The sequence below is a fragment of the Engystomops pustulosus genome, chromosome 1 (genome assembly GCF_040894005.1).
Source record: "Engystomops pustulosus chromosome 1, aEngPut4.maternal, whole genome shotgun sequence".
Lineage (NCBI taxonomy): Eukaryota > Metazoa > Chordata > Amphibia > Anura > Leptodactylidae > Engystomops > Engystomops pustulosus.
The window spans coordinates 168,077,260-168,097,512 of record NC_092411.1 but is presented as its reverse complement, the minus strand read 5'-3'; the positions used below and the strand labels follow the sequence as shown (position 1 = coordinate 168,097,512).

General features: G+C 42.7%; 1 protein-coding gene across 12 annotated transcripts in view; it reads left to right on the top strand.

The window, feature by feature from the left end:
- The window catches only part of ADGRL3 (adhesion G protein-coupled receptor L3), a 1,100,912-nt gene that overhangs the window by 339,559 nt on the left and 741,100 nt on the right, over positions 1-20,253 (top strand). For all 12 annotated transcript variants that reach the window (XM_072113828.1, XM_072113827.1, XM_072113826.1 and 9 more), the window contains one exon: positions 19,647-19,712. In XM_072113828.1, coding sequence (XP_071969929.1) covers positions 19,647-19,712 — 66 coding nt within the window. The remainder of the gene's footprint in view (positions 1-19,646; positions 19,713-20,253) is intronic.

The following is a 20,253-nucleotide window of genomic DNA, read 5'->3' as shown; positions in this document are numbered from 1 at the left end:
TGGGCCTGAAGACTGTAACTCCTCCCCTGACTAAGGGTTTAGTTAAACCCTGGTCAGGTGATCTCATTCTCCAATCACACTCCAGTTAACATTGTCATGTATCAGAACATGTAATTGGATGATCACATTAAATACATTTTAACCCTTGCCTGTCCAGGCAGTATCTACCACTGCATAATTACCTCTGAATGTACTAAATGGTACAAGGGGCTTATTCGCAACTACTCCTCTGCCCATGCATGGCAGGGATGTTGCACAAGTACAGTCACATACTTACATCTCCTGTTCATAAGCGGTAGGTGGACCTGTGTCTTCCCAGGAAAACATAAGAGCAGATTCACAGCTACTAGTTCAAATGTCACAGGGGGCACAGATCCAGCACCTGGGTCACTGCACTGCTGCTTCCTCACTTCCAGACAGTCGGCTCCTGGTGTCCCATTGAAGCCACACGGCCTGTAACACGTGCTCCAGGCTTGTGGGGGCCTTATGCTGCCAAGAAGAGCAGAGTACAGGCAACTTTCTGGCAGCTGCACAGACGGCCCGGGCTGGTGGACGGGGTCTCCATAGTGAAAGTAGGAAGGGAGGTAATACCAGCAGGTGGAACATTTCAACGCTGCAGCACAGGCACTGCTCTCTGCAGAATGATTACATTTAACTCCCCCACCTCGAATGGACCCACCCAGCAGCTGTGGGCCCCGGCACTTGCCTGTGTATGCCGGGTGCGGGCCCACCCCCCAACCCAAGAAAATAAACAAGCATAGATTCAGCAGGGCCGCAAATATCTCCATTGTATTCATGAGAAAGGGAAAAGGCAGTGTTTGCCAAATTGAGTTGTATTGCACCAGAACAGATTGTTTGGCAACGCAGGTAGATAATTTTTTTTCCACTATAACTTGCCCCACCCCGGATACGTCCCGAAGGGGCACCTTAGACGCCCCTATCACACTGGGAGAACTGAAGGAGGCCTTTGCTGAGGCCTTAACTGAAGGAGGCCTTTGCTGAAAGCATATTTGCAGGGTTGTTTTCAATCATCCATTAAGTATATTAAGAGGGAGTCCGCTAGGGAGGAGGAGAACTTAGCCCAATCATATACTTCCCTGGAAGCAGCTTTCGTGGCTCACCCAACCAGGGCCGGCTCCAGGTTTAAGGAGGCCCCTGGGTGACAGAGCCTCAGAGGGCCCCTGTGCTCCTTACCTCCCGAAATTTGCGGCAGAGAAATTCCTTGAAAAGCTTCCCATGAAAGATATTATCATCACAATCTTTCCCCAGTGATGCTGCAAGTGGTAAGACTAACAATGTCCAATACACAGATTCATGTTCCGCAGTATCTGGGTCCTGCACTCTTCTTCTTCAACTGTCGTAGTCTCCTTTTAATTTGTACACGTGGATGTGCCACGGGTATTTGGAATGACCCTTCAAAAGACTCTTCAGGTGAGTCACATCAGGACCATCTCATCACCTGGGTGCAGGTTCTGTGTTCTAGCTACTTTATCAGGTTCTGGAACTCAAACAGATACTTGGTTATGCGAGACACAAAAGGCTTTAGAGTCGGGTGGCACTACTTCATAATCATCGTGTTGACATCAAATAACCAAATCCAAGTAACAAATCTGACATCAAGGGATCAGTGGTGCTCTGATTCCCTTAATGTGAATAGGTCCCAATGGTGCATATAGAAAAACAGTGGAATCGGCACTGACCAATCTTCTCCTTTTCAATGCTGTTTTATTGATGCATACTTACAAAAACATTTCATAAATGTAATTGATCGAGGTGAGGGGGTGAGGGAGGACGTGGGTAGACTCACAAGACAATCAAACACATGACAGCTGTTTTGCGCTCCCTGCGCTTCATCTGACCTGTTTGCTAAGACACTTAAACAATAGCTATTTAAACTGCTCTGCTCCTCCCCTTCCCATTGAGCCGCGTTCCTATTGGTGCACTAGCACTCTCATTGAACACAGCAGTAACATAGTAACAAGATAACAACATCTAGACACACCCTGACATTCCATATAAATAAACCCTTGTATGGCAGCGAGGCTGGCCTGGTGTGTGCAGCATCGTGTGTTGTAGGGGCCATCCCTAATGGCTTGCGTCCCGGGGGTGCGTGTCGGAACGCTGTGCCATTCCCAAGACGGCGACGGCGCACAGTGTGAACTGCCGCGTCACGCCCCCTCTGTATTATAGCAGTTATATTCTTGTACATAGGGGGCAGTATTATAGTAGTTATATTCTTGTACATAGGGGGCAGTATTATAGTAGTTATATTCTTGTACATAGGGGGCAGTATTATAGTAGTTATATTCTTGTACATAGGGGCAGTATTATAGTATTTGTATTCTTGTACATAGGGGGCAATATCTTAGTAGTTATATTCTTGTACATAGGGGCAGTATTATAGTATTTATATTCTTGTACATAGGGGCAGTATTATAGTATTTATATTCTTGTACATAGGGGCCAGTATTATAGTAGTTATATTCTTGTACATAGGGGGCAGTATTATAGTAGTTATATTCTTGTACATAGGGGGCAGTATTATAGTAGTTATATTCTTGTACATAGGGGGCAGTATTAAAGTAGTTATATTCTCATACATAGGGAGCAGTATTATAGTAGTTATATACTTGTACATAATGGGCAGTATTATAGTATTTATATTCTTGTACATAGGGGGCAGTATTATAGCAGTTATATTCTTGTACATTGGGGCCAGTATTATAGTAGTTATATTCTTGTACATAGGGGGCAGTATTATAGTATTTATATTCTTGTACATAGGGGGCAGTATTATAGCAGTTATATTCTTGTACATAGGGGCCAGTATTATAGTAGTTATATTCTTGTACATAGGGGGCAGTATTATAGTAGTTTTATTCTTGTACATAGGGGGCAGTATTATAGTAGTTATATTCTTGTACATAGGGAACAGTATTATAGTAGTTATATTCTTGTACATAGGGGCCAGTATTATAGTAGTTATATTCTTGTACATAGGGGGCAGTATTATAGTAGTTTTATTCTTGTACATAGGGGGCAGTATTATAGTAGTTATATTCTTGTACATAGGGAACGGTATTATAGTAGTTATATTCTTGTACATAGGGGGCAGTATTATAGTAGTTATATTCTTGTACATAGGGGCCAGTATTATAGTAGTTATATTCTTGTACAAAGGGGGCAGTATTATAGTAGTTATATTCTTGTACATAGGGGGCAGTATTATAGTAGTTATATTCTTGTACATAGGGGGCAGTATTAAAGTAGTTATACTCTCATACATAGGGAGCAGTATTATAGTAGGTATATACTTGTACATAATGGGCAGTATTATAGTAGTTATATTCTTGTACATAGGGACCAGTATTATAGTAGTTATATACTTCTACATAATGGGCAGTATTATAGTAGTTATATTCTTGTACATAGGGGGCAGTATTATAGCAGTTATATTCGATGAAAGGGCAGAATTTTAGAATATTCAATATTAAATTTTGTTCTTGTTATAGTGGTACAGTAGCTAGGAGTACATGGGAGACAGTATCCAACTCTGTTTTCTCTGTGTTAGGCTACATGCACACTGCGGTATGGCGGGCACACGGCAGCGTACGGGGAGAGGAGGAGGAGGTCAGCGCTGCTCACCCCCGCCCCTCTACATAGGAGACATGTCCTATCTTTTCCCGGGCTACGGAGCGGTACGGTGCCGCACGTGTGCTGTGAGCCAATAGAAGTGTATGGGGGACGTATATCGCCCGTATATACGCGGCCATATATACGTCCCCCATACGTGTGTGAATGCAGCCTTATACTTATATGAAACTGAAGAAAGGTAATTAAAACTTTCTTGTTATGTGGCTGTGAGTGACATTTTGCGAACTACACCCATATCACATGACCCCGCCTACTACATTTGACTCCACCCACAACAAAGGGCCACTCTTACAATTTTTTCCAGGGCCTCTTTAATTTCCCAGTCCGCACCTGCCTCCATGCATTGGGTCCCAGTTTTACTCCAATCTTGCTTCCTCACCTGTAAAGCCTGTTTCTATAAAGACAGGAGTATAGATAACCCTACTGGGCCAGTGAGGGTCATGGACTGTACAGATATAGGCTCCTTTACCCTAGGCTTTCTGGTAACCAGTATGGTCACTTCATGTGTTATAGCTTTTAAAGGTTTTACCTTCTAGTATGGACCTTTATTGTACCACTAAGGCCTCTATCAGCTATTTCAAAGTCTCATAGTTGTTGATATACTTACTATATGAGGTTAGGAATCATAAGGAATCCCAAGAGACTCACATTCTTCCCCTCTGCCACTTTACACCCCTCCATCAGTGCCTTCACCTCCGCCTCCTGTACAGACAGGTAGGTTAGGAGCGGTTCTGCTTCTGTTACCTCATGTTGTGTGACCACAGCACATCTGATGTAGAATTAACCATTCCTGGTTTCTAAAGCCATCTACAAAAAAACTCAAAATGCAGATTAGTGATATATTCAGTTTTGACATATTAAAAGTAACTGGTTCATTTATCATTAAAATAATAGAACATTTTAGATACAAGCCGTCTACCTCATGTCTCCCCCCTTTTGAATCTAGCGAAAGCAGTGGAGCTGAATTCAATGTAATACAACATCATAAAGAGGGCACATTATAACCAAGGTTTCTACCCTGTTCCCCTAAAATAGGACATCCCCCGAAAATAAGACCTGGTAGAATTTTGTTCAAGCTTAGAAATATAAGGCCTCCCCTGAAATTAAGACCTAGCGGCAGCCATTGCAGCAGCTCCCCCCATGTTGTACATTAGTATTAGTAGGTCATTTAGGTTGTGACATGCTGGAAGAAGTTGTAGGATAAAATCTCTGACTGTTGTGCTGCAAATGTGATACAAGCAGCTACCTGGACAAAAAGAGGATCATTTAAGGAAAGTGCTATTGCTAAACATGAGAGATTGGGGCCAATGATTCCAATAGAAATGGAGTCACAAGAAATTCTGCATGAAATAAGTTTGGAGAGAAGGATGTTCCATGAATTATTTTTCATGGAAATATAAGACATCCCCTGGAAATAAGACCTATTGCATGTTTAAGAGCAAAAATTAATATAAGACACTGTCTTATTTTCAGGGAAACAGGGTAGTTATGAAGAGGTGAAATAGTAACAGGATAGTCCAAAACTACTACAGAAGCTTTATATGCATAGGCAGCAGTAGGATACAAAACCAAGAAGGGTCCTGGTTGAGTTATGTTACACACGATCAGCAGAGCTTGTCTGTTTCCTCTCCTTTGTAAGGTACTTGACTTAAACTTAAATGAAAACAATAGAAAATGAACAATATACGCTAGAAAAACACAGTTTTGGGACCAATGCTGATGTACCAATGCTGTTTAACCCCTACGGGACACAGCATCTTTTGGCCTAAAGGACGCGGCCCCATTTTTCAAATCTGGCCTGTGTCACTATAAGTGGTTATAGCGTGGGAACGCTGTGAGATATCCAGGGGATTTTGAGATTGTTTTCTCGTGACACATTGTACTTCAAATTAGTTTAAAAATTTGGATGAAATCTTTTGCGTTTAGTTATGAAAAAAAACAAAATTTGGCAAAAATTTTGAAAAATTCTTTATTTTCAACGTTCTAAATTCTCTACTTTTGATTCAGAAAGTCATAGCACCCAAATAAATTCATAACTTACATTTCCCAAATGTCTGCTTTATGTTGGCATGGTTTTTTAAGATTCCACATATTTTACTAGAATGTTATGAGGCTCAGAATTTGGGTGCCATTTTTCACATTTTTTGTAAAATCGCCAAAACCCGTATTTAGATGGACCTGCTCAGTTTCTAATTCACACTGAGAGGCCTAAATAATAGCGAGACTCGTAAATTACCCCATTGTGGAAACTACACCCCTCAACGTATGAAAAACCACTTTTAAGAAGTTTGTTAACCCTTTACGTGTTTTATAGGGGTTAAAACAAAATGGAGGTGGAGTCTGCAAATTGTAATATTTTTTCTCAATACACTCATTTTGGGTGGAAAATTAAACATTTGTAATGGATAAAATGAAAAAAGGCTCCACAAAGTTTGATACGCAATTTCTCCCGAGTACACCAATACCCTATATGTGGTGGTAACCTGCTGTATGGGCGCACGGCCGGGCATAGAAGGGAAGGAGGCGCCATCCAAATCAGATTTGCTATGTCACATTGTACAGGCTATAATTTTTTTCTTTTTTTTATTGAGGACCTATAGGGGCTTATTTCTTTTGCCACATGAGATGCACTTTTCTAATACATAATTTTGGGGCATCTATAGCTAATTGGTGAGATTTAATTAACTCTTTGTTGGTGGAGGAAATGAAAATCATCAATTTTTAGGAATTTTTATGTGTTTTTTTTTTTGGCCGTTAACCATACCATGAAAATAGTATATTATTTTTATTCTATGGGTCGCCACGTTTATGAAAATACTTCATTTATATATTTTTTTTTATTTTTTCCCATTTTTACTGAATAAAAAGTAATTTGGCAAAATTGTTGTTAATTTTAGCATCACCGTCTTTCATATGCATAACTTTTTTATTTTTCACCTCACAAATCTGTTTAAGGGCTTATTTTTTGCAAGAATGATAGCTCTTTTTAGTGGTCTTATTTTAGATTGTGTAACTTTTTAAAATCACTTTTTTAGAGCATTTTTAAAGGGCATTAATAAAAAATCATCTTTATCAGAGAGAGTTTTTTTAGGTTGTTTTTTTACGGGGTTCACTTTGCGGATCTAATAACGATTCTGTTTTATTATACAGATTGTTACGGACGCAGGGATACCAAATTTGTGGGGGTTTTGTGTATTTTATTCAATTGTACTGAATAAAAACTAATTTGGAGAAAATCTTATTCATTTTAGCATCACCATCTTTTTATATGCATAACTTTTTTATTTTTTGGCAGATAAATCTTGTTAGGGGCTTATTTTTTGCGAGAACAGTTGTTCTTTTTAGTGGGCTTATTTTGGAGTGCATAACATTTTTTAAATCACTTTTTAGAGCATTTTTTATAGGGTATTAATTAAAAATTATCTTTTTTCGGAATGTTTTTTGCGTTTTTTTCCTCCGGCGTTTACCGTGCGGGTCCAGTAACAATTCTGTTTTATTATGCAGATTGTTACGGACGCGGCAATACCAAATATGCGGGGTTTTTTTGTGTTTTTATGTTTTTTATACTTTATTAAGTTTTTTTTATGGGAAAGTGACATTTTAGGGGCTTATATTTTATGTATTTATTTTTTATTTATTATAATGTGTAGTGTTAAGTGTTTTTACATATTTTTACTTATACATACTTGAACTTAAACCAGTGATGCTCTGATCACTGGTTTAAGTTCAATACACTGCTCTACAATACTATTTTATTGTAGAGCAGTGTAAACTGTCTGAGCAAGCTTGCGCATGCTCAGACAGTTTACAGCCAGACCCGGAAGGGGTCTGGCTGCCATGGAGACCGGGCAGCTCCGGGGCACATGCCAGTCCTCGGAGCTGCCCAGAAGTGGATCGGATCCCCCGGTAAGCGGCACGGGGGATCCGATCCACAGCGCAAACACCCTTACACGCCGCGGTCATGTTTGACCGCGGCGTGTAAGGGGTTAACACCCGCGATCGGAGCCGGCTCCGATCGCGGGTGTTAGCGCAGGCTGTCAGCTGTACTAGACAGCTGACAGCCGCTGCTTCTGGTACCGGCTCCGTTCGTGAGCCGATGCCAGAAGCAGGACGTTATAGAACGTCCCCGTGCGCTAAGCATCTAGCCCCGGGGACGTACTATAACGTCCTGGTGCGCCTAGGGGTTAATAGGAGACATAGAGTATACAAATTCCTTAGACCTTATTATAAACCTATATAGTCATACTGGGGGCACATGCTGAGAGCAGCGTTACTAAGCAGAAGCATCACTAGAGCCAGTGACATAGGAGGCTTCTAGGAGTGTTATAGCTTCTGCCTAAAAAGCTCCTAATAATTATCTCAGTCATAGCTGCTGAATAGGGCTAATAGTATAGGATCATGGGAAGGTTTTACTCCTGGTTAAAACATTACAATTACAGGAGTTGCAGGTAATCAAACCAAAATCTGCTTTGGGCCATCGGGGTTATCAGTCCTCAGTGATGAACACACATTCTCATTGTTCCTTTTATCTCTTAACATTCCATCACTTGTCCTCCTCTCCCTCCTGTGTTCACTGAGTCCTAGACAAGGGGGGAGGCAGCCCCCTCCTTCTCCCTGTTCTCCCTGTGGTACTATGTGTCTCAGCATGCCAGGATAACAAAGAAGGAATCTAACACACCATTGTAACATCTAAGTTCACTGCATCATCCTACATAGATTGCTAAAACTTTTTACCACACCCTTCAAACTTTAGGTGTATTATAAAGTTTAGCACTACATGTCTGATGTTATTAAACATACATCACTGCTGCCCGGATAAGTTCAGAAAAGTGTGGGGCTCTTGGTGCTCTTCCCCAGATACCCTTTTTAATGTTCGCAGTCTGAGAGAGTCTCTTGTCCCTTTTCAGTGAATGCAATACTCGATGGAGGTTATATTATTATAATTTAACATATTACAGTTGGGCACCCTTCCTGCACTCTTCTGTGCACTGTCAACAGGAGGGATTCCGTGCTCTCCAGAAATAGGGTGGTGGGTTACCTTGTTGCCTAACCATTGTTACTACCTTATCTTTAACTCCATTTCTCTCTTGACACCTCTCGACCAGGTTGGTTACTGTTCTATGTATGGGTTGGGGAGGGGTTTACTGGATCGCTGTTTTTGTACAGATGTTATCACACATGACAAATTATTGTGTAAAGATATATGCTGTTATATCTGATATACCTCAGCTAATGATCCTTGTTTTGTGATGTTGCACCGTTTCATTTCTGTGCCAATAAAGCGATTTAAAAAAAAAAAAAACATACATCACTGGACTTTCCTCACATCTGGCAACTCAAATGAAATACCATTAGCACTACACATGATATAGACAATTTTTTTTATATCTTTGCCATAATCTGCTGGACTATATAATGGAATAAACCTCATAGGACACCTACAGTATCTGGAAAGGGTCAGCTAAGGGAATCCAATTGGGACTGCACAAACGTCCAGGAGTTCTCTCCACAGAAGTCCAAGATCCGTAACAAATATGTTACTACTAGAGATGAGCGAACATACTCGTCCGAGCTTGATGCTCGTTCGAGCATTAGCGTACTCAAAACTGCTCGTTACACGGACGAATATTTCACCAGCTCGAGAAAATGGCATCTCCCGCCGTTTTGATTTTTAGGGTTAGGGTGTTATATTAGCTTACTGTTAGGCAGGAGTGAGTCTACAAGAACCTAACTCTTGTTAGGGCTAGAATATATTTTTTTTTCTTTGCTTGTGGCTGGGCTTGCTGGCACTAGTAGTGCAGCTAGTACCATATTGTGACGAATGTGCAGGAAGACTTGCGAACGTTCTATTTAGGTCTTAGTGACACACATATCCATCTCAAACACCTTAGTGGGACAATTTATTAGGGGTTTGATTGAATTAGGCACAGTCTGCAGATTTTTTTTTTTTTTCAAAACTGAAAGTCACAGGCACAGCACAAAATCCTGTTGTGTGCTGTCAGTGTAGGTTAGAAACTAGCCATACAAGAACCCAACAGGCCTTCTTAGGGCTACAATAGTGTTATATATTTTATTTTTTTTTATTTGCTTGTGGCTGGCCTTGCTGGCACTAGTAGTGCAGCTAGTACCATATTGTGACGAATTTGCAGGGAGATTTGCGAACGTTCTATTTAGCTCTTAGTGACACACATATCCATCTCAAACACCTAAGTGGGACAATTTATTAGGGGTTTTATTGAATTAGGCACAGTCTGACGATTTTTTTTTTTTTCAAAACTAAAAGTCATCACAGGCACAGCACAAAATCCTGTTGTGTGCTGTCAGTGTAGGTTGCAAACTAGCCATACAAAAACCCAACAGGCCTTCTTAGGGCTACAATAGTGTTATATATTTTATTTTTTTTTATTTGCTTGTGGCTGGCCTTTCTGGCACTAGTAGTGCAGCTATTACCATATTGTGGCAAATTTGCAGGGAGACTTGCGAACGTTCTATTTAGCTCTTAGTGACACACATATCCATCTCAAACACCTAAGTGGGACAATTTATTAGGGGTTTTATTGAATTAGGCACAGTCTGACGATTTTTTTTTTTTTTTTTTCAAAACCGAAAGTCATCACAGGCACAGCACAAAATCCTGTTGTGTGCTGTCAGTGTAGGTTAGAAACTAGCCATAGCAATCAACATCATCTTCACTGGTTGCTGTGTGATTTCTTCTGATAGTTTTGTTTAAAAAAAAAAAAACACAAAAAAGAAAAAAAACACAAAAAACACAAAAAAGAAAAAAAAAACACAAACAAAAAAAATTTTAAAATTTACAGTTAACACTTTAATTTTGAAAATGTTGAACCCGAGGGCTAGGGGTAGGGGTAGAGGACGAGAGCGTCCAACTACTGCAGGGGTCAGAGGCCGTGGTCCTGGGGGCGGGGTGAGACACCACCTGCTGATGAGGGAGCAGGGGAACGCCGCAAAGCTACACTCCCTAGGTTCATGTCTCAAGTTACTGGGACTCGTGGTAGAGCACCAGCTCCTCACCTCAGCCTCCTTCCCCCCAGTCTGCCCCCTCCCAGGAAAATTTGGCATTTGAACCGGCATACTCTGAGGAACTGTTTTCTGGACCCTTCCCAGAGTCACAAACCACTTGTCCGGTTGCTGCTGAGCTCTTTCCTGATGCCCAGGTTTTCGGTCGCAGTCTGTGGGTGATGATGACATTGTTGACATAGTGGAAGAAGTGTGTAAAGAGGTGTCGAACGATGAGGAGACACGGTTGTCAGACACTGGTGAAGTTGTTGTCAGCGCAGGAAGTCCGAGGGGGGAGCAGACTGAGGGATCGGAGGATGATGAGGTGACAGACCCAAGCTGGGTTGAGAGGCCGGGTGAACACAGTGCTTCTGAGATGGAGGCATGTCCTCGACGAGAACAGGTTGAAAGAGACAGTGGTGGGGCCAGACGGAGAGGCAGGGCCAGAGCTGGTGCATCAGCGCCAAATGTTTCACATAGTGAAGCTCCCGTGGCGAGGGCTAGATTTTCGGAAGTCTGGAGGTTCTTTAAAGAAACACCGGATGACCGACGGACTGTGGTGTGCAACCTGTGCCGCACCAGGATCAGCAGGGGTTCCACCACTACCAGTTTAACCACCACCAGTATGCGCAGGCATATGAATGCTAAACACCCCACTCAATGGAACCAAGGCCGTTCACCTCCGGCCGGGAACACCACTGCTCCTTCCCCTGTGTCATCTGCTGCCCAACACCTCCCGTTAGAAAACCACACCTTCGCCTCCATGATCCTCCACAGCATCCACCAATGTTACTTAAGTAAAAAACAAGGATACCTGCGCTGGCTATAAAATTAGGACTATTAGGTTCGGATAAACGCTATACCACTAACGGATCTACAATGATTTAAAGATCAGTGTGCACGATGCACTAACCTGTAAGTGGCACCCCTCCTGTGTGGGAAGTTTGATTCCTTCCGTTTAGTGAGGTTTTGTCCCGTAGGTCTTCTAAATCTCATGTAGAGCAATAATCTTTTCGTGAGGTGTATTTCACTTCGGATAGCGTTTCCAAGCCAAGTAGTAATCCACAAAATGCAGATCAGCACGCGAGCCCCGGCCGGTGGTTTCGCTGTATCTGACTAACAAGGTACCGGTGACGTCACCCTAGGTACGGTCCGTCTGGTGAGACAAAAGGGTTTTCCACCGACGCGTTGTCGAGAGCTCCGGCTCTCTTCCTCAGGGTTGAATTCCTAATCTCACTGATGCGGGTAATCTTATAGGTACGGTGCCATTATTAGGGAGAGAGCTGATCAAGTTCTTGTGGTTGGTCTGGACAAATAGTTTCGTTCTGTTTAGTTTTAAAATGCGTCTTTTTATAATTCTGTTGTATCGCTATACCCAGATAAGGTGCCATTCTCAAAACATTTTTATTAATTTATAAAAAAATATATATATTTATTGTTAAAAACATAATATTAAAAAATCATTGTTTCCACCACTGTTTTAATTAATTAATTAGTTGTCTTCCTAAAAAAGTACATAAATATATATATATATATATATATATATATATATATATATATATATATATATATATAGTGTATAAAAATAAAAAGTATATATATATCAGTGTATTTCAATTGGGCAGTGGGTACCAGTGTAAATCTTCCACTTAAAATGCAAATAATTCGATCTCGCTGTTCAAACCATTAGGGATTAGCGTATCTAGCTCGAATATCCATCGGCTTTCTGCCTTTGACATACATTTAATATAATTGCCCCCTCTCCAGTTCTTTTTCACTTGTTCAATGCCAAATATTACACTTCCTTCGATTTTTCCATTGTGTTTGTCCTTATAATGGCGTGATAGTGGGCGGCCATCAAATTGTTTTTTTTTTTTTTTGGTTTTTTTTATATATATATATATATGTACTTTTTTTAGGAAGACAACTAATTAATTAATTAAAACAGTGGTGGAAACAATGATTTTTTAATATTATGTTTTTAACAATAAATACATTTTGTGGATTACTACTTGGCTTGGAAACGCTATCCGAAGTGAAATACACCTCACGAAAAGATTATTGCTCTACATGAGATTTACGAGACCTACGGGACAAAACCTCACTAAACGGAAGGAATCAAACTTCCCACACAGGAGGGGTGCCACTTACAGGTTAGTGCATCGTGCACACTGATGTTTAAATCATTGTAGATCCGTTAGTGGTATAGCGTTTATCCGAACCTAATAGTCCTAATTTTATAGCCAGCGCAGGTATCCTTGTTTTTTACTTAAGTAGTGTTTGTAGCAGTGGAGAGGCACACTGTCCTTACCAGCGAAGGTTTTTTCCTTTCTCTTTTTTTGCTTATTTAAGCACTTTGTCCAACCCAACTACATCTTTGCGCCAGTGTATATCAAAAATATCCACCAATGTCTCCATCCGCAGCGTTCAGCTGTCTATACCCCAGACGCTGGAGCGCAAGAGGAAATACAGTGCAACCCACCCACAAGCCCAAGCCCTCAACGTCCACATCTCCAAATTACTCAGCCTGGAGATGCTGCCCTATAGGCTGGTAGAGACCGAGGCCTTTCGCAACCTCATGGCGGCGGCCGCCCCTCGGTATTCGGTCCCCAGCTGCCACTACTTTTCCCGAAGTGCCGTCCCAGCCCTGCACCAGCACGTGTAAGACAACATCATCCGTGCCCTGGCCAACGCAGTTTCTGACAAGGTCCACCTGACCACGGGCACGTGGGCGAGTGCTGCCGGGCAGGGCCACTATATATAGCTGACGGCACATTGGGTTAACTTGGTGGAGGCTGGGACCGAGTCTGACCCTGGGGCTGGTAATATACTCCCGACGCCGAGGATTGTGGGGCCTACCTCGGTCCAGGTCTCTCAGGCCTACTATGCCTCCTCCTCCTCCCACCCCTCCTCCACCTCCTCCTCTGAATTACCATCCGTGGGCATGGCACCATCAGTCGGTATCTCTAAGCACAGCAGCAGTGCCGTCGCTAAGCGACAGCAGGCGGTGCTCAAACTGCTGAGCCTAGGTGATAAAAGGCACACTGCCCAAGAGCTATTACAGGGCATCATGGCGCAGAATGATCTGTGGCTGGCACCGCTGAACCTGAAGCCTTGCATGGTTGTGTTTGACAACGGTCGTAACCTGGTGGCGGCTCTCGGCAGACTGACACATGTGCCATGCCTGGTCCATGTGTTAAATCTCATAGTTCAGCGGTTCCTCAAGACATACGACAATCTGTCTGATTTGCTCACGAAGGTGCGCCGCATCCTTGCGCATTTCAGGAAGTCCACCACAGATGCTGCTGCCTCCAACTGCCCGCTCACCGACTGTTGTGCGACGTGCCCACGAGGTGGAATTCAACATTAACCATGTTATCCAGAGTTTACCAGCAGCGCATAGCGATTGTAGACTGCCAGATGTCAACTTCCACCAGAACTGGTAGTCAGGTCAGTCAGCTTCCTCAAGTCTACAATGAGGAGTGGACGTGGATGTCTGATATCTGTCAGGTGCTGAGTAACTTTGTGGAGTCAACAAAGATGGTCAGTGGCGATGCCGCCATCATCAGCCTCACCATCCCGCTGCTTGGCCTGTTGAAAAACTCTCTGGTCAGCATGAAGTCGGAAGCTTTGCACTCGTCACAAGAGACGGGGGAAGAAGATTCCCTTGTTGATAGCCAAAGCACCCTCAGGTCTGTTTCTCAACGCATATCGGAGGAGGTGGAGGAGGATGAGGAGGAAGAGGAGGAGAATGTTGGCGAGACAGAAGAGGGGAGCATTGCTCGTCCTTCACTGTTCAGCGTGTATGGGCAGAAGAAGAGGAGTTGGAGGAGTTGGAGGTGGAGGAAATGGACAGTCAGGCCAGTGAGGGTAGTGAATTGTTGCGCGTTGGGACTCTGGCGCATATGGCACATTTCATGCTAGGCTGCCTATCCCGTGACCCTCGCGTTCAAAGAATTTATTCCAGGACCGATTACTGGGTATTCACTCTCCTGGACCCACGGTACAAGCAAAATCTTTCCACTCTCATCCCTGGAGAGGAAAGGAGTGTGAGAATGCATGAATACCAGCAGGCCCTGGTGCACAAGCTGAAACAGTATTTCCCTTCTGACAGCGCTAGCGGCAGAGGGTGTACTTCTGCGGGACAAGTAGCGAGGGAGAGTAGGCAGCTTGTCCAACACTGACAGGGGTACGCTTTATAAGGCATTTGCCAGTTTTATGTCACCCCAGCAAGACACTGTCACCTGTCCCCAGTCTCGGCAGAGTAGGGCTGATCTTTACAGAAAGATGGTGAGGGAGTACGTAGCTGACCATACCATCATCCTAAATGATCACACAGCTCCCTACAACTACTGGGTTTCAAAGCTGGACATGTGGCACGAACTGGCGCTGTACGCCTTGGAGGTTCTTGCCTGTCCTGCCGCTAGCGTGTTGTCTGAGCGGGTTTTCAGTGCAGCTGGTGGCATCATCACCGATAAGTGTACACGCCTGTTGACTGACAGCGCTGACAGGCTGACGCTTATCAAGATGAATAAAGCCTGGATTTCTCAGGATTTCCATTCTCCACCAGGTGAAAGAAGCTCAACCTGAATAACCGCCATAACCAAGCCAATTACTTATAAGAACAGTACTACACTAGATCTTATAAAAAAAGGTTCTTAGAAGTGCTGTTTGTAGCCCCCGCCTGCTTTGAAAATTATAATTTTTTCAAAGTAAACGCTTCTGGCCCCCAGGCCCATTTTGGGTGGGGAGGAGCTGAGAGGCAGGGGCTTGGACAGGCGAAAGCTCGCGTGGCAGGGGACCGCCAGCTCCATCCCAAGATTAGGCAGCCTCAGAGGCATCCATGCATATTGCTCCTGCTGTTTCCTGTCCATTTCGCCTCCACGATCCTCCACAGCGTCCACCAATGTCTCCATGTGCAACTTTCAACTGCCTATACCCCAGACGCTGGAGCACGAGAGGAAATACAGCACATCCTCCCCTTATCAAACGAGCTGTGTCAGGCAGAATTTTCAGGTGTTTCACCAGATACATAATGGAACTCGGCGCATCTGTCGCCACCATGCTGGAGACCTGAAGTTTCAATCATAGCAGCGCAATATGGATGCCCCATACTGTCGCTCTTAATCATGGAAGTCGTCTCCATGGCTGCCTCCACATGTCATCCCCTTATCAAACGAGCTGTGTCAGGCTCATTTTACGGGTGTTTCACCAGATACGTTATGGAACTTGGTCACTATGTCGCCACCATTCTGTGTTATCGACTAAATATACCGTCAACCTTTTGTTCACATATGAAATCATTTCAGGGCTTCTTGCTCACCTCCTTTGGTTCCTCTCTGCCACCTTAACCAGGCAAAATACTGATACATACAGTGCTACACGTTATCGTCGCCAAAAGGAATTTTTTAAAGTGGTTTGAAGCCTGAGTCCATTTGGGGTATGTCGCCATGCCACTCTCTAGCCTGCCACTGCTGCCGCTGCCTCTGCATGCCGTCTTCTATAGTGTCAGGGTCAATTATTGGATGTTTTAGATGCTATCTAGCTTCACTCAGTCACTTTGTCATCGCCATGCTGTTGCCCATAATTTTGGCATAATGGTGCGATTAAGCAGCCTCAGAGGCATCCATGCATGCTGCCCCTGCTGTTTCCTGTCCATTTCCGTGGTGTTTCCATCATTTTCTGAGGTTTCCAGGTGCTTGGCCAAGCTTCCCTGTGCAGACCCTTGGTCACCTTGAAAAATGCTCGAGTCTCCCATTGACTTCAATGGGGCTCCTTATTCGAGACGAGCACTCGAGCATCGGGAAAAGTTCGTCTCGAATAACGAGCACCCGAGCATTTTAGTGCTCGCTCATCTCTAGTTACTACCCGGGTTTTTGGACTTTGAAGTTCTGAGAGGTGACTCTTAGATAAGCAGGCACAGTCTCCCACATTTATTCCCTGGGTACTATCTTAGTTGTCCTCTATAGTTACAGCCATAGCCAAATACAGCTAAATACAGCTGAGTGGACTGTGGGTGGAAATCCAATGATCTTTAGGCAATACATCATTCCCCCATACCACTGATCTACTAATGTATATCAAGTTAGGATGCCCCCTACAGGAGAAACATTTGAAGCCTATTCCTTTGTTCTGGGGGTCCAAGTAGACATTACAGAGCCTGCACATTTTCTAATCTTGTCATGATCGGATATATTCCAGTGTGGGGATTGGGTCTAGGTGCCACGCTGCACATGTCTCTTGCCAGTCTGGGTCTTTGTTTCCACAAACTCTGCAAGTCCATCCACCATTTTAGGGTGGAGGTAGAACTTTTCCCTGAATTTGTCTTTTGTCTGTCCAGCGTTTTTGTCCGTCATCGTCATAACACTCATACAACACACGATTTCCTATGGCTGTTTCTTTATAACCTCCTCTGGTCACTTCATCTATAACTTTCTTCTATCTACTTGCAATTACCGTCGTATCATTATCATGCAACCAGCCTCTTTTACTAACATCTAAACTACCATCTTTTGGCATACCTGCCCTTTTCCACACTCTCTGACAACTTTTTACAGCCTCTTTTCCTTCTTTCACGATCTGTACTGCTGGTTTCCTTCAGAATTGCCTCTCATCCTACCTAGCAAATTTCCCATAATTGTCTATATATCTCTAGTGCTGGCATACACACGCAGTCTCTCTTCCTCAGGGCAGTTTAACAACTTTTATTAACCTATAACTGCCCGTCAAGTATAACTGTCCCTAGTCACCTTCCTTCAAGCAGATTGAGATCCTACCACAAAAAAATGTATAAAGTCTGACTGTCCAAACTCAGTCTCCTTTGTCTCAAGCGAATTACGATCTACCAACTACTTTTCAAGGCTGACGCTTTAGGTAGGGGGCTATTCTAGGATGTTACTTTCCTAAACCAGTACAGTGCAGTATCACAATAAAGTGCTATCAAGCAAACATGTTCAAACTCACACAATATCCATATATACTACCACACATCACATGGAGTTTTAAAATAAAATAACAAGATTCTTTGGAATTTGTAATATAGGCATGCAACTCACCGGACGTGGGACAATCCAAACAAGGAGAGACAGAGCAAATTGTAAGAATAAGCTTCTTACCTTTTGTTTGTGCAGCTGCATGGTCTGTCTGTCTGTCCTGAAAGGATGATCCACAAAATGTCCGGTAGGTTTCATTTAAAACCCGTCCCGGGGTCGGCACCAATTTGTTAGAGAAATATTTCTATCTCTGATGTGATGTGGGTCCAAATCATTGTATAGTACGAGCAGCTCGGTGAACCTCTCAGACCTTCACATGTTTGAGAGAATTCCAATTTAACAAAGGACACTTTACAGAGCATGCGTCACAGTTCTCTGCCTTGAACAGGATATATCAGTGTAAGATGACCTGTGTGCGTGGGGGATGGTACTATGCATAGAGGCATTGTAAAGACACATGGTGGTAGAACATACAAAAGAAACTGGATTGTATTCCCTCACATTGGTGACTGAAGGTAAGCTTGCGAAGGGGAACGCGACAAGGAGCGGAACCCGTCGCCACTGTTACAGAGTGTTATGACTAATGTGTATCACGTGACTCCAATTTTGCCACTCCTTCTTCTTCTGGGACATAGCCACAGACCTCATGCTCTCTTCTTTATTATGTTATATTCACATAGGTTATAAATGAAGCTATTTCATATCAAATAATAATATACTTAGTAAAACACATTCAAACCTAATTTTACTTCACCACTTTACAATTTTGTTGCATTGATATTTGAAATGTTTAAACAACTAAAACCCCTTTAGTTATTAGACCAGCATTTCACCTTATTTCTTTAATGCACCATCCACTTTCTTACAGAAAGCATTTCAACCCTTACACAACTTACCCTTTTTAGTTTATGCATTACTGTTTTAATCCCTTCATTCCAAAAGTTAATTCAAATGTTAATTCAAGAGGTTAATTCAAAGTCTGTATTTAACCCTTGTGGTATTAGCGTTTTCAGAGTGAATATCCAGTAAATTTCCCTCGGACTCGTCTTTTAAAAAAATCTTCCCCTGTCCAGTTTTTCTTCACACTTTTAAATACATAAAATGGGCTTAATGGGCTGCCTGTATACTACAGGGGGCAGAATGGGCTGGCTGTATACTACTGGGGGCAGGCTGGGCTGGCTAGCTGTATACTCCTGGGACAGAATGGGCTGGCTGTATACTACAGGGGGCAGAATGGGCTGGCTGTATATTACTGGGGGCAGGCTGGGCTGGCTGTATACTACAGGGGGCAGAATGGGCTTGCTGTATACTACTGGGACAGAATGGGCTGGTTGTATACTACAGGGGGCAGAATGGGCTGGCTGTATATTACTGGGGGCAGGCTGAGCTGGCTGTATACTACAGGGGGCAGAATAGGCTGGCTGTATACTACAGGCTATATGCTGGGGGGGGGCTGTGACCAATGCATTTCCCACCCTCTGCTTATACTCAAGATAATAGGTTTTCCCAGTTTTTGGTGATAAAACTGGAGGTCTCGGCTTATACTCGGGTCGGCTTATACTCGAGTTAATACAAATTACTAATTACTAGCCAAATTACTAGCTTTAAAAATGAACATTAACCTGTGATCTCTCATATATCAGTATGATATTTGTCCTGTCAAGAAGGGAAAACCCAAATTTGTGCAGCATCTAAACCATCTTAACACCCTGTGACATAGTATCACTGCTCATACATTTGAAAATGAATTGTAGAGGATGTCCCCTTGTCTTTGTTAAAGGCATAGGTGTAAGAAGATCATTAGATCTCTGAGCTGTCCATTAGTGTATTAGTACATTAAAATTATATAAACATTCTGTTGTAACCATATATCAAAATAGATTTTTATGTTCCACTTTATTCTTGGAAATATGTACATAGAAAGAATTTTATGATTATGTAAATATGAATAAGCTATGTTTCATTGATATTCTTTTTTTTTAGGTCACATTTCTTATAACGTTCCCTTCAATCATATTGATTCCAATATTGAAAGAACCTCATCTCAAGGTATGTTAAGTGTTCTATTCCTGGATTACATGCAGGTTATTCATAAAGAAAATCCACTGTAGATTTTTCAAATGCATAGCGTGTCAATTATTTATTCTCATATATTTTATTTCAATAAATAATAATAATAATAATAATTCTTTATTTATATAGCGCACACAGATTACGCAGCGCTGCACAAGCATGTCAAATTGGTCCCTGTCCCCATAGGGCTCACAATCTAAACAACCTAACAGTATGTAAGTGTGGGAGGAAACCAGAGTACCCGGAGGAAACCCACGCAAACACGGAGAGAACATACAAACGCTTTGCAGATGTTGACCTGGGTGGGATTCGAACCCAGGACCCCAGTGCTGCAAGGCAGATGTGCTACTCACTCAGCCACCATACTGGTGTTCTTAGCAGATAAAAAAATATTACACCCCTCTCAAGTCTTAAAAATAATTAATAATAATGATAGGCTCACTGGTAAAGCTTAACAGGAACCAATCCCCAAATGATTATGAGTAAGAGTTCATGTTTATGTGGGATGGATAGATAT